General features: G+C 42.5%; 1 protein-coding gene across 3 annotated transcripts in view; it reads left to right on the top strand.

The window, feature by feature from the left end:
- The window catches only part of SNX6 (sorting nexin 6), a 54285-nt gene that overhangs the window by 17293 nt on the left and 23171 nt on the right, over window positions 1-13821 (top strand). For all 3 annotated transcript variants that reach the window (XM_048853955.2, XM_048853954.2, XM_048853957.2), the window contains 4 exons: window positions 4189-4310; window positions 6937-7060; window positions 8531-8626; window positions 12081-12186. In XM_048853955.2, the coding sequence (XP_048709912.1) occupies window positions 4189-4310; window positions 6937-7060; window positions 8531-8626; window positions 12081-12186 (448 nt within the window). The remainder of the gene's footprint in view (window positions 1-4188; window positions 4311-6936; window positions 7061-8530; window positions 8627-12080; window positions 12187-13821) is intronic.

Genomic DNA, 13821 nt, shown 5'->3' with positions numbered 1-13821 from the left:
CGCATCTTCAGGAACTCTGGTCTGTTTCAAAAGCTGCAGGAAGGGACTTTATTCCCAGACCAGAAAATAACTGTTGGGGATGTTGAAATGCCTATAGTTATCCTTAGGGACCCAGCCTACCCCTTAATGCCATGGCTCATGAAGCCATACACGGGCAAGCCTGGACGTAGTCAGGAGCTGTTCAACTACAGGCTGAGCAAGTGCAGAATGGTGGTAGAAATTGCATTTGGACGTTTAAAGGCGCGCTGGCGCAGTTTACTGACTCGCTTAGACCTCAGCAAAACCAATATTCCCACTCTTATTACTGCTTGCTGTGCACTCCACAATCTCTGTGAGAGTAAGGGGGAGACGTTTATGGTGGGGTGGGAGGTTGAGGCAAATCGCCTGGCCGCTGGTTACGTGCAGCCAGACCCCAGGGCAATTAGAAGAGCACAGGAGGGCGCGGTGTGCATCGGAGAAGCTTTGAAAACCAGTTTCATGACTGGCCAGGCTACGGTGTGAAAGTTCTGTTTGTTCCTCCTTGATGAAACCCCCCTTCCCCTTGGTTCACTCTACTTCCCTGTAAGCTAACCACCCTCCCCTCCTCCCTTCGATCATCGCTTGCACAGGCAGTGAAGTCATTGTTGCTTCACATTCATGCATTCTTTATTAATTCATCACACAAATAGGGGGATAACTGCCAAGGTAGCCCGGGAGGGGTGGTGGAGGAGGGAAGGAAAAGGCCACACCACACTTTAAAAGTTTAAAACTTTAAAACTTATTGAATGCCAGCCTTCTGTTGCTTGTGCAATCCTCTGGGGTGGAGTGGCTGGGTGGCCGGAGGTCCCCCCCCACTGCGTTCTTGGGCGTTTGGGTGAGGAGACTGTGGAACTTGGGGAGGAGGGTGGTTGGTTACACAGGGGCTGTAGCGGTGGTCTGTGCTCCAGCTGCCTTTTCTGCAGCTCAACCATATGCTGGAGCATATTAGTTTGATCCTCCAGCAGCCTCAGCATTGAATCCTGCCTCCTCTCATCATGCTGCCACCACCTTTCAGCTTCAGCCCTCTCTTCAGCCCGCCGCCTCTCTTCCCGGTCATTTTGTGCTTTCTTGCGCTCTGACGTTGTCTGCCTCCACGCATTCCTCTGTGCTCTCAGTGTGGGAGGACAGCATGAGCTCAGAGAACATTTAATCGCGAGTGCGTTTTTTTCGCCTTCTAATCTTCACTGGCCTCTGGGAAGGAGAAGATCTTGTGATCCTTGAAACACATGCAGCTGGTGGAGAAAACAAAAGGGGGACAGTGGTTTTTAAAAAGACACATTTTATAGAACAATGGGTACACTCTTTCACAGTAAACCTTGCTGTTAACATTACATCATAGCACGTGTGCTTTCGTTCCAAGGTTGCATTTTGCCTCCCCGCACCGCCTGGCTAGCCCCTCCCCCGTCTCCATGGCTAACAGCAGGGAACGTTTCTGTTCAACCACAGGAAAACAGCCCAGCAGGAACGGGCACCTCTGAATGTCCCCTTAAGAAAAGCACCCTATTTCAACCAGGTGACCATGAATGATATCACTCTCCTGAGGATATCACAGAGAGATAAAGAACGGATGTTGTTTGAATGCCAGCAAACATACACTGCAATGCTTTGTTCTACAATGATTCTCAAGTACGTGCTACTGGCTTGGAATGGTAAAGTGTCCTACCATGGTGGACGGAATAAGGCTGCCCTCCCCGGAAACCTTTTGCAAAGGCTTTGGGAGTACATCCAGGAGAGCCGTGAATGCCAGGGAAAATTAATCTTTAAACATGCTTGCTTTTAAACCATGTATACTATTTTAAAAGGTACACTCTCCAGAGGTCCCTTCTACACCTGGCGGGTCTGGGAGGCAGCCTTGGGTGGGTTCGGGGGGTACTGGCTCCAGGTCCATGGTGAGAAAGAGTTCCTGGCTGTCGGGGAAAATGGTTTCTCCGCTTGCTTGCTGTGAGCTATCTACAGCCGCCTCATCATCATCTTCCTCGTCCCAAAATCCTCCATCTCCATTGAAGGAGTCAAACAACACAGCTGGGGTAGTGGTGGCTGAACCCGCTAAAATGGCATGCAGCTCATCGTAGAAGCGGCATGTTTTGGGCTCTGACCCAGAGCGGCCGTTTGCCTCTCTGGTTTTCTGGTAGGCTTGCCTCAGCTCCTTAAGTTTCACGCGGCACTGCTTCGGGTCTCTGTTATGGCCTTTGTCCTTCATGCCCTCGGAGATTTTGACAAATGTTTTGGTGTTTCAAAAACTGGAACATAGTTCTGATAGCACAGATTCCTCTCCCCATACAGCGATCAGATCCCGTACCTCCCGTTCAGTCCATGCTGGAGCTCTTTTGCAATTCTGGGACTCCATCATGGTCACCTGTGCTGATGAGCTCTGCGCTCACCTGCAGCTTGCCATGCTGGCCAAATAGGAAATTGAAATTCAAAAGTTCGCGGGCCTTTTCCCGTCTATCTGGCCAGTGCATCTGAGTTGAGAGCGCTGTCCAGAGCGGTCACAATGGAGCACTCTGGGATAGCTCCCGGAGGCCAATACCGTCTAATCGCGTCCACAGTACCGCAAATTCGACCCGGCAAGGCTGATTTCAGCGATAAGCCCCTTGTGGTGTGGAGTAAGGAAATCGATTTTAAGAGCCCTTTAAGTGTAAAAAAAAAAAGGGCTTTGTCGTGTGGATGGGTGCAGGGTTAAATCGATTTAACGCTGCTAAATTCGACCTCAACTCCTAGTGTAGACCAGGGCTTTCAGTGTCTAGGGGGCCTATTCTGAATATTGGTGCCCTTTTCCACAGGCTAGAGTAATCAAACCTTATATCTCTCTCCTAAGGGTGCAGCTCCTGCATGCATAGGGCTTCAAACCAACTCTGTATGCTACTCGCCTGTGTGCCACTCTGTTCCCTGCAGAAATAATTGCTGGGTTGCACGGCAAAGTTTCGTATAGTAGGGAGAGAAATAAGGCAGGTCTCCCAAGGAATCTTTGGCAGAGAAATGCAGAATACCTACAGGAAAGCTTCCTAGAGATTTCTATGAAGGATTCCCAGGACATCCCTCTGTACATTAACAAACTTTTCTGCTGTGATCCAACTGCGTAGATGGAGAGGCTCTGTTGTTAATTTCTCTCTTATCCATCCTCTACCATATAACAAAATACACGAGAGCTCAATCTCCTCTCACTGTGCAGTATCAAAGCAAAATGAGCACTTACTGGAGCTCCCCTCTCCTGGCACACGGGATGCAGAGCTGGAGTGCTAGGACTGGCTAGACCTCTCTGGAGTGGTGAAGAGGTCCTGACTTGCTGCGCCACTGGACGACCTTGCCGTGTGCTGCACATTGTCCTCCGGCACCACTTCCTCATTGGGCTCAAGTCCGCTGGCTGCTGCCTCCAGTCTCCCCAAAGTATCCATGGGGCCTTGGTGGTGTAGCTGGAGTTGCCACCAAGGATGCATGCAGCTCCTTATAGAGTGATGGGTGGCCTCCCTTGCCTTTTGGTATGTCTGCATGACACTGATTTTAGCATGACACTGCTGTGTGTCCCTTTCGTGCCCCTTCTCCTGCATGCCACTAGCAATCAGCCTGTAGGTTTCGAAATTTCTATGGCTGGTGTAAAACTGCGACTGCACAGCCGCCTCTCTCCCCATGTACTCAGCAGATCCAACAGCTCTAGTGTGCTCCATGTGGGAGAGCATCTGCTGGGTAAAGCCAGCATCGTCAGCTGGGAAGATGCTGTATGACTTATGCACACTGAGCAAACAGGAAGAGGAATTTCAAAAATCCCTGGGTCTTTAAACAGGGGAGGGGCGCATACCTGTGTACCTTCAGGGCAGCAGAGTTCAAATTGCTGGCCAGAGCGGTCATGATGGACTTTGTGGGACACCTGGAGGCCAATTAAGGTGACATAACCAACTGACGTATGTCCACTGATCCTGCATCGCTCTAACTGTGTCGCAAAAAGCTCTATGCTGCTCGTCGAGGTGGTTTTATTATGTTGGCATAGCAGAAGACTTACATCGGCGGGAGGAGCATTTCAGTGTGTACACCTCAACTGTTTTGTCGACAAAAGCTGACTTTTGTCAATAAAACTGTGTAGTTTAGACAGGGCATTACTGTGCCGTTATTTGAAGGGCTTTAGCTTTGACTAAGAAGGTGAGGAATTCAAAAGTACTCTGACTCATTTCACAGATTCCACCAGCACCACCCAGGCCTGACTTTGACGCTTCAAGGGAAAAACTACAGAAACTTGGAGAAGGAGAAGGATCGATGACTAAGGAAGAGTTCACCAAGATGAAACAAGAACTGGAAGCGTATGTATATTTTATTTAGTGCTCTGTGTGTTTGTATGTTTCAATTGCCTTTTAGTGCTCTCTGCTATTCCATACTTCTAATCATTTCACAACAGTGATCCCTTCTGGAAGATGCAGGTTTGAGCATCCGCAGTTACCACATAACCAGTGTTATCTCAATTATCATGATCAGAGCCATCAGGAAAATTGTATAAATTATTGCCCAGAATTGTGCGAATTTTATAAAGGGGTCATATAAATACACACTGAAAATGGAAAACGAAGTTAGCTTTTTTTGTTTTTACAAAGAATCCTTCAAGAACAAACTGTAAAGGCGAGGTATTAGGTCTTAACTAACCTTTTTCTCTACAGATCACTTATGAAGGCAGCTTCAATCAGACTTTGATAACCTGCTCTTCTGTTTTTACTATGTACTTGTATAAATCTTTTGTTTCACCATGAATATGGACTGAGCTGCTTTCTTTGCATGTGCCCTAGTAATAACTAAAAATGCAAATTTTACTTTCTATCTTTAGTTACTGTTAGTGAGAGACATAGGCAAGGCAGAAGAGCTCTCAAATCAGTGTGAAGTAATAGGAGCTTGTACAATCACAGTAGTTAGTTGTTAATGGGCAATTATCAAACTTCTGTTCTGTAGAACTGGAAATTTGGTAACTGCCTGACATGTTTTTTTATTGGGAATACATAATTTTACAGTAGGACAGTTTCTTGGAAATAGTGACTTCCCTGGTTATGCAGTTGATAGTGATCGGAGGATTTGTTGTAAGGTTTAGTACTCTGTGTTGAGTCATATAGGAAAGTCTTTTTCCTTGCTCCATCCCCTTTCTTTTATCTCATCCATGGACCTCTTTGCTCTTTCTCCTCCCTCCCTGATTTCAGTTTTCAGGTGTATATTTACACTGCTACTAGATTACTTCTCACCAAAGCACTGAACTGGCAAGAAAATAATTAGCACTTCTCAGCATCCAGCTGCTGTGAGCTAGTGTATTAAAAGTATTGTATTAGACTGGTGTGCAAGAGATGGTTTGACAGCAGAGGAAATATACACGTATACTTCATACACCAGAAAACTGGAAATTAGCAGAGCACAATAAATATTGAAGAATCTGTGATTTTCCAGCGGCCCTGATCATGATTCTTTTGTGGTCTGGTTAGGGGTTGGATAACACAGAAACCTTGGGGTTTCTTCTACTGCCACCTCCATCCTCTGCATCCTTCTTTTTTGTCTTCACTGAATGACTACTGCTCTCACAGAGATCAAACATCTCCCAACACTGATCCTGCTGGTTTGCTGGTATGTAAATCTTATGATCCCTCCTTGCACGTAGTGGAAGCAAGTGTGTCAATTATCTAAGCCATTTCATTGTTAACTTGAGGGGGAATAAAAGAAGCCTCTTTCCTCTTATTTCTGTACAATCAATGCAGTTTACTAAACATGTCAGTTAATTGAATTTACAAAATAAAATAAACTATAGTAAACTAGTATTGACAGGAGTAGATGCTCCTCTTCCTAATTAATCTTTTGTTTGCACCATAAACTAAACTTCAATTATTGCCTTAAAATCTAGTTTGGTTGAACTGGACAACTGACTTATCATGATACTTACTTTTGATATACAGTAAAACCTCAGAGTTACAAACTGACTGGTCAACCACACACCTCAGTGCATATTTCTGGTTTCTAATCAGGTAGCAGCAGAGACAAAACAAAGCGCAAATACAATACAGTACTGTGTTAAATATAAATTACTTTAAAAAAAAAAAAAGGAAATTTTAAAAAAACGATCTGGCAAGATAAGGAAACCTGTTTCGGTGCTTGTTTCATTTAAATTAAGATGGTTAAAAGCAGCATTTTTCTTCTTCATAGTCAAGTTTCAAAGCTGTATTAAGTCAATGTTCAGTTGTAAACTTTTGAAAGAACAACCATAACGTTTTGTTCAGTATTACAAACATTTCAGAGTTACAGCCTCCATTCCCGAGGTGTTCGTAATTCTGAGGTTCTACTGTACTAAATCTTACAACCGTTCCAAAAGGGAAATTAAGCAAAAGATCCATGTATAGAGCACCCAGTGTGTGTTAGGCACTTCAGACATGGAATAAGATTCCTGATCCAAAGAGCTTGCAAGCTAAATGGACAAAATACAGACAAATGAGTTGAGGGGAGCAAATAGGCAAGATGGAGATAGAGGAAGGAATATTCACAATAGGCTACGCGATTGCTTGTGTAGTACAGTTTTGCATCTTGTTAGTTCTTGATAGTTTATGGGAAGGATAAATGGGGTTATACTTCCAGTGGAACTAACACACAGATGGAATTTGTATCCTCATTTAAAAGGCCTGTAATATTTGTTGTATTTATCTCTATATGTCTGCTTATGTTATATGATAAAGGATTAAATTTTTTGCCGTGTATTAACATTACCTTCTTAGTGCACACATTAAATACCACATAATATACTAACATCAAGTACATCAAAGGTTAGGGTAAAATATTTTAGCATTCCTTAGTTTTGTCTGTGTACGAGGATGTTTCTATTTTCTGCAGTCGGCTTAATAAAAATTAATTGTTTTGGGTGGAATTTTAATTCTTTATTGTGTAGTCACTGTACTTGTTTTTTGTTTCTAGTGAATATCTGGCAATATTCAAGAAGACAGTTGCAATGCATGAAGTGTTCTTGTGTCGTGTGGCAGCACATCCTATCTTGAGAAAAGATTTAAATTTCCATGTCTTCTTGGAATATAATCAGGATGTGAGTATTGAAAACTGATTCAGTAGCAAAAGTAATCAAGATGTACTTTCATGATATGATTGAAAATGGGTAGAACACTTGATCTCCTGAAGCAATTTACAGTGATTCCTTAACCAAACCTCTTTGGATTTAGAATTTAAGAAATTAAATTAGCTGGCCCTGTCAAAGTTCATTTTTCTGCCATCTGGGTAATTGGCATTCAGGACTTAATTTATAGTTTTTGAACTGTAGCCCAGTCAGAAAAAATACTTACGGGAGACTAGCAACGCTTTTTAATCAGTCACCATTTGCTGTGGCTCAAGAAGATATTTACTCACCTATTCTTTAATTGATTTCAGGTGTTTTGAAAGAGAGAGCATGATGAAACAAACTATCATTATCACTGTTTTGTAAAACACAAGTGTGATTAGTTCTCGTCAAGACAGCATTCCAAGAGTAACTCTTTGATTAAAAATTATGATGGGTAAAAGGTTCTGTTAAGTTTACAGATTCTTCTTCAGTATAACATGGTTGTTAAATATTATGCCAAGATGACAAAAATCTCTGAGAAGCAGAATAGTTTTGTGATAGCTAAACTAGTTAAATATATGGAGAAGTAACCAATACAAGCTGTCTTCATACTGCGTTGGAGTTGGAATCCTAATACTGGGCTAGTGAAGTGGAGGTCGTTATGTATTGTAACTTGCCTAAAAACCTATTTCTGAGATGATGGTGTATATTGTCTAAATAGTGGTGCCTCAATTACTTTTTTAAGTAACTAAATGTAACTATATCTCTTGCACTACCTTCAATGTTGAAAATTGAAAATAAAACTAAAACCAAACCTCAGGTAATAGATCTTTTTCTTAACTTGAAACATGACTTTTGGTTCTCTGATATATAGAAGGTCAACTCAGTACTTGCTGCAGAAGAAGCAAAGCTGGTCCAGGAATTCTGGCCCCACAGATCTGGAAAGTTAGGTGGACAGAAGAAAGGATGTGGGGAAATGGTGTGAGAGGGATGATTTCAGTGGAAGCAAGGAGGGGGATGGATTAGAAGTTCCTGAAGATGAAGTAATTTGCAATTGTAAGCAGCAAAGGAAGAGCTAGTGACATTAGCTAACTTGTCAGTAGCTTCCTTTTACTGTGTATAAAAAAATGAGGACATTTGAGAATGAATGTAGCTGAAATGATACAGATACATTCAGTATTCTTCCCAAATACTATGGAGTTGCATGTTTTCCCAAAACTCACATTAGATGTTAAAGGAAGTCTGGTCAATAACCAGTAGAATGCAAAATGTTGTATTAGTAATACTTGGTGCATCGTCCACATTATTTATACAATGTACTGTTAGGCAAACAGACATCAACCTGGTACAAGACTTGCAGTTTCTAGTATAATTTCTAGCTCCTCTCAGTCCAGAAATGAATTCACTGCTTTTATTGTCTTCAGAGACTGTGCTAACTTGAGATGTGAACTTGTCTTTCAGTTGAGTGTTCGTGGGAAAAACAAGAAAGAGAAACTTGAAGACTTCTTTAAAAACATGGTTAAATCAGCAGATGGTGTCATTGTTTCAGGAGTAAAGGTGATTCATCTCTAGCATGTTAATAAAATGTTTAGTAATTTTTTTGAAACTGTATCTCTTTGAATTGAAATCAAATATGATTACAAAAGGAGACAAATACCAAATGCATGCCAAGTACATTTCAGGGCTTCACAAATTTATTATACACTTGCCAGAGGTAGATACAAAAGAGGCGAAGGTGGAGGGACTTGGGGCCGCACCAGCAAAGCCCAGGTGTAGCAACTTGAGATGTCTAGCCCCTTGCAACACCAGCTACTGAGAAGGGTGCTGTCCTGGGACCCTTTCTGGAGGTTTCATCATTCATATTATTCTCTTCTGGATAGCAGGAATTGTAATCTTAGGGCTTGTCTTCACTATGGGGAGATTGATGCTGCTGCAATTGATGCAGCAGGTGTCGATTTAGTGGGTCTAGTGAAGACTCGCTAAATCGATGGCAGAGCGCTCTCTAGTCAACCCAGAGTACTCCAGCTCTCCGAGAAGAATAAGGTAAGTCAACTGGAGAGCATCTTCTGTTAATGCAGAGCAGTGAAGACACTGGGATAAGTCGACCTAAGCTGTGTTGACTCCAGCTATGTTATTCACGTAGCTGGAGTAGCGTATCTTATGACGACTTACCCCAGCATTGAAGACCAGCCCTTAAAGTTGCATATCTACCTGCTGGAAAGAGGCTTTGGGTCTCCTTCCGCCCCTACCCCAGTCACCTTCCAGAACTATCTGGCTGCTTCCACAGGGAAGGCATTCCTGGTTTTATCCCTTCTCCAGCCCTTTTATTTATTTATTTATTTATTTATTTTTTTTTTTTGGAGGAGGAAGGTGGAGGGGTGGAGTGGATAGGGGCCATTTCCCTCCCCCAATGAATAACTCTGATACCTGCTTTGGTTAAGAACATAAGAATGACCATTTGGGGTCAGACCAATGGTTCATCTAGCCCAACAGTGGCATCCTGTGTTCCAATGGGCTAAAGCCATATGGTTCCAAGGAAGTGAATGGGACAGGGCAATCATCAAATGATCCATCCCCTGTTGTCCATTCCCAGCATCTGGCAGTTAGAGGCTTCGGGACATCCGGAGCATGATGGTCCCTGACCGTCTTGGCTAATAGCCATTGATGGACCTATCCTTCATATGTTGCTCTTTATAGCTTTCCCAAATAGCATTGTGAAACAGATGATTCTGACTATTTTACCAGTGCCCAGTGAAATTAACAAGTCTGGACAATTTCACTGCGATATTCAAAATTCTTAGGCATTGCAGCTGCCTGTAGACTCAGGAAGACAATATTGAATCTTTTATTCAGTTAATGATTGGAAAGTTATCTTTGGAATTGTATTGACTAGAAACGTGCTTGTATAATGAAACCTTAAATTCTGGAGAAACTGTTGACTTCATCCCCTCTGTGCTCCAGTGAAAGCTTCCCACTAGCAAGTGGATTTTTCAAGCCCTATGTAACTTTCCTAATTGTATTCTTGAGACATCAGATGCGGGTACTACAGCCATGAGTTAGTTCTGGTGCAAAAGAGAGTCTAAAGGGCAATATATATATAAAAAAACTCTTATTCAAGGAGAAAAGATAGTGTCAATGTAATGTTTCAGACTCTTGCCTAGTGTAAATCTGCGTCCACTGTAATGCTATTTAGACATCTTGGCTTCTCCCAATCATCATAATAATTGTTTTCAAAACAATATAGAGAGAACTACCATATTCATTCATATTGTGTATCACATGAATGCTGTTGCATGATGTATTTCCTATGTATTAGTTAATAATGAAGGTGGTTAAGGCTTTTTGTTCACCTTTTTTTTCTCTTTTGAGTAGTGCTCATGAAAGGGGCTAGATTAGCAATACTGTAACCCAGTCTTCTGTCCACAGAGCAGATATTAAATAGGCAGTAACTGTTCATATTGTCTGCGTCTACCCACCTATATGCTTCAGCATGATCTGAATGGTCTGGATGGCAGAGTACTTCAATGTCCTTGCACACTCAGTTCATAGCATCTCTGCAGAGACAACAGAAGTGTCTAATTGTGACAGTTGTGGTGTTAATCTTTTTAGGTAGATGCCTCTGTACTAGGTACTGGACAGAAACAGCGAATCATAGAAATTTAGGATTGGATGGAACTTCGATAGGTCATTTAGCCCAGTACTCTGTACTGAGGCAGGACTAGTGGCTCTCAACCTTTCCAGACTACCCTTTCAGGCGTCTGATTTGTCTTGCATACCCCAAATTTCACCTCACTTAAAAATTACTTGCTTACAAAATCAAACCTAAAAATATCGAAGTGTCACAGCACACTATTACTGAAAAATAGCTTACTTTCTCATTTTTACCATATAATTATAAAATAAATCCATTGGAATATAAATATTATACTTACATTTCAGTGTATAAAGCATATAGAACAGTATAAACAAGTCGTATGAAATTTTAGTTTGTACTGACTTTGCTAGTGCTTTTTATGTAGCCTGTTGTAAAACTAGGCAAATATCTGGATCAGTTCATGTATCCCCTGGAAGACCTCTGTGTACCCGTAAGGGTACATGTTCCCCTGGCTGAGAACCACTGATCTGGACCATTCCTGATGGATGTTTTTCTAGCCTGTTCTTAAAAACCTCCAATCATAGAGATTCCACAGCCTGCCTAGGCAACTTGTTTCAGTGCTTAACTACCCTTATGATTAGGAAGTTTTTTCTACTGTCTAATCTAAATCTCCCTAGCTGCAATTTAAGCCCATTACTTCTTGTCCTGTCTTCAGTGGTTAAGGAGAACAATTTATCACCCTCCTCTTTATGAGAGCCTTTTCATACTTGAAGACTGTTATCATGTGTCCCCCCTCAGTCTTCTCTTCTCCAGACAAAACAAACTCAGTTTTTTTATCTTTCCTCATAGGTAATGTTTTCTAGATCTTTAATAATTTTTGTTGCTCTCTCTGGACTTTGTCTAATTTGCCCACGTCTTTCCCAGTGTGGTGCCCAGAACTGGATGCAATACTGCAATTGAGACCAGATATCTAACTATTTCGCTAACCAGCTGATGGATGGTAATGAACCTTCTCCTTCGTTACTGGTTTGAGTCTTAATAGAACTGGTGACATAGAGGTGGAAGGTACTTATTACAACCACCCTAGTAAATTACAAATGCATTATGAAACACCATATCTTTAAAAATCAGTTTTCTTTCACCTACCTGCTAACCATGTGTTAAGGATTCTAGGTGTGCAACACCTATTATCATAAAGGCTAAAACATTGCAGGCAAACATCAAATCTTGTGGGACTTGGCAGGTCAGTGAAGTAGAAACTGACTTTCATATAGGGTGTTTTACGAAATCTGTACAGAGTTCACTTACACGTATTATAAAGTATTTAATTGTACACAATCATGATTGTATACTAAATTTCTTGTGTATTATTATAGATAGTTGAATCTGTTTTCTAAATACCGTTTTGTCTTTTAGGATGTAGATGACTTTTTTGAACATGAAAGAACATTCCTTGTAGAATACCATAACCGAGTCAAAGATGCATCTGGCAAATCTGATAAAATGACAAGATCACACAAAAGTGAGTTTCTGTTCTTTGAGCGGGGGAAGCCTCATTAGTTATAGCACACACTAGAAAATTTTCAAAGTCATAGAATATCAGGGTTGGAAGGGACCTCAGGAGGTCATCCGGTCCAACCCCCTGCTCAAAGCAGGACCAATCCCCAATTAAATCATCCCAGCCAGGGCTTTGTCAAGCCTGACCTTAAAAATATCTAAGGAAGGAGATTCCACCACCTCCCTAGATGTGTTTCACCACCCTCCTAGTGAAAAAGTTTTTCCTAATATCCAACCTAAACCTCCCCCACTGCAACTTGAGACCATTGCTCCTTGTTCTGTCATCAGCTACCACTGAGAACAGCCTAGATCCATCCTCTTTGGAACCCCCTTTCAGGTAGTTGAAAGCAGCTATCAAATCCCCCCTCATTCTTCTCTTCTGTAGACTAAACAATCCCAGTTCCTTCAGCCTCTCCTCATAAGTCATGTGTTCCAGTCCCCTAATCATTTTTGTTGCCCTCCGCTGGACGTTTTCCAATTTTTCCACATCCTTCTTGTAGTGTGGGGCCCAAAACTGGACACAGTACTCCAGATGAGGCCTCACCAGTGTCGAATAGAGGGGAACGATCACATCCCTCAATCTGCTGGCAATGCCCCTACTTATACATCCCAAAATGCCATTGACCTTCTTGGCAACAAGGGCACACTATTGACTCATATCCAGCTTTTCGTCCACTGTAACCTCTAGGTCCTTTTCTGCTGAACTGCTGCCTAGCCATTCGGTCCCTAGTCTGTAGCAGTGCATGGGATTCTTCTGTCCTAAGTGCAGGACTCTGCACTTTGTGATTGGCAATGACCTGCCGTTGATAACTTGCCTCACATGCAAGGAAGAGTAAAATTCTCAGGGAGTATAAACGTCTTTATGCAAGCAGAAGTAAACATAAGAATGGCCTTACTGGGTCAGACCAAAGGTCCATCTAGGGCAGTATCCTATCTTCTGACAGTGGCCAATGCCATGTGTCCAGAGGGAATAAACAAGTGATCCATCCCCTGTCACCCATTCCCAGCTTCTGGCAAAAAGAGGCTAGAGATACCATCCTGGCCAATAGCCATTGATGGACCAAAGACTAATCAGATCTTGGAATAACATATCTCTCTGGGTGTAACTAATGCTCAGGGCTGGCTTTATGGGTGGGTGCCATGGTCAAGAGGCGAGGAGCAGAGCTGGCCTGGAGTGCAAGGTCATGGAAGGGAACTTGGAGCAATGGTTGGGGGAGGAAGTGGGGTCCGGGGAGGCAGCGGGGGCCAAGGGTGATGGGGAGGAGGGCGGGGGAAGCCGTGGGGGCCAGTGGCAATGATTGGGGGAGGCAGTGGGGGTCTGGGGCACCAAAATACAAGTTGGCTGAGAGTGCCATTTTCTTCATGGCTAATGCTGTACTAGACCAGTTGGAATTAGAATAAACTGCTTTTACACTGGAGACTATATGATTCTTCATACCATTTCTTTTGGGGATAACTGAAACATGTATTTAACCTTTAGTTAAGTTTTATGAATTTTAGAGGGCAGAGGTGGGTGTTACAGCTACATTCATGATTAAATTCTGTCACAAACCTTTTCTAGTGGGGAGAACTTTAGATCTGCCTGCAGTTACCTGGGTTC

The sequence above is a fragment of the Caretta caretta genome, chromosome 6 (assembly GCF_965140235.1).
Source record: "Caretta caretta isolate rCarCar2 chromosome 6, rCarCar1.hap1, whole genome shotgun sequence".
NCBI classification, from domain to species: Eukaryota; Metazoa; Chordata; order Testudines; family Cheloniidae; genus Caretta; species Caretta caretta.
Note: the sequence above shows the minus strand (reverse complement) of the source record. Positions and strands in the feature narration are given on the sequence as shown.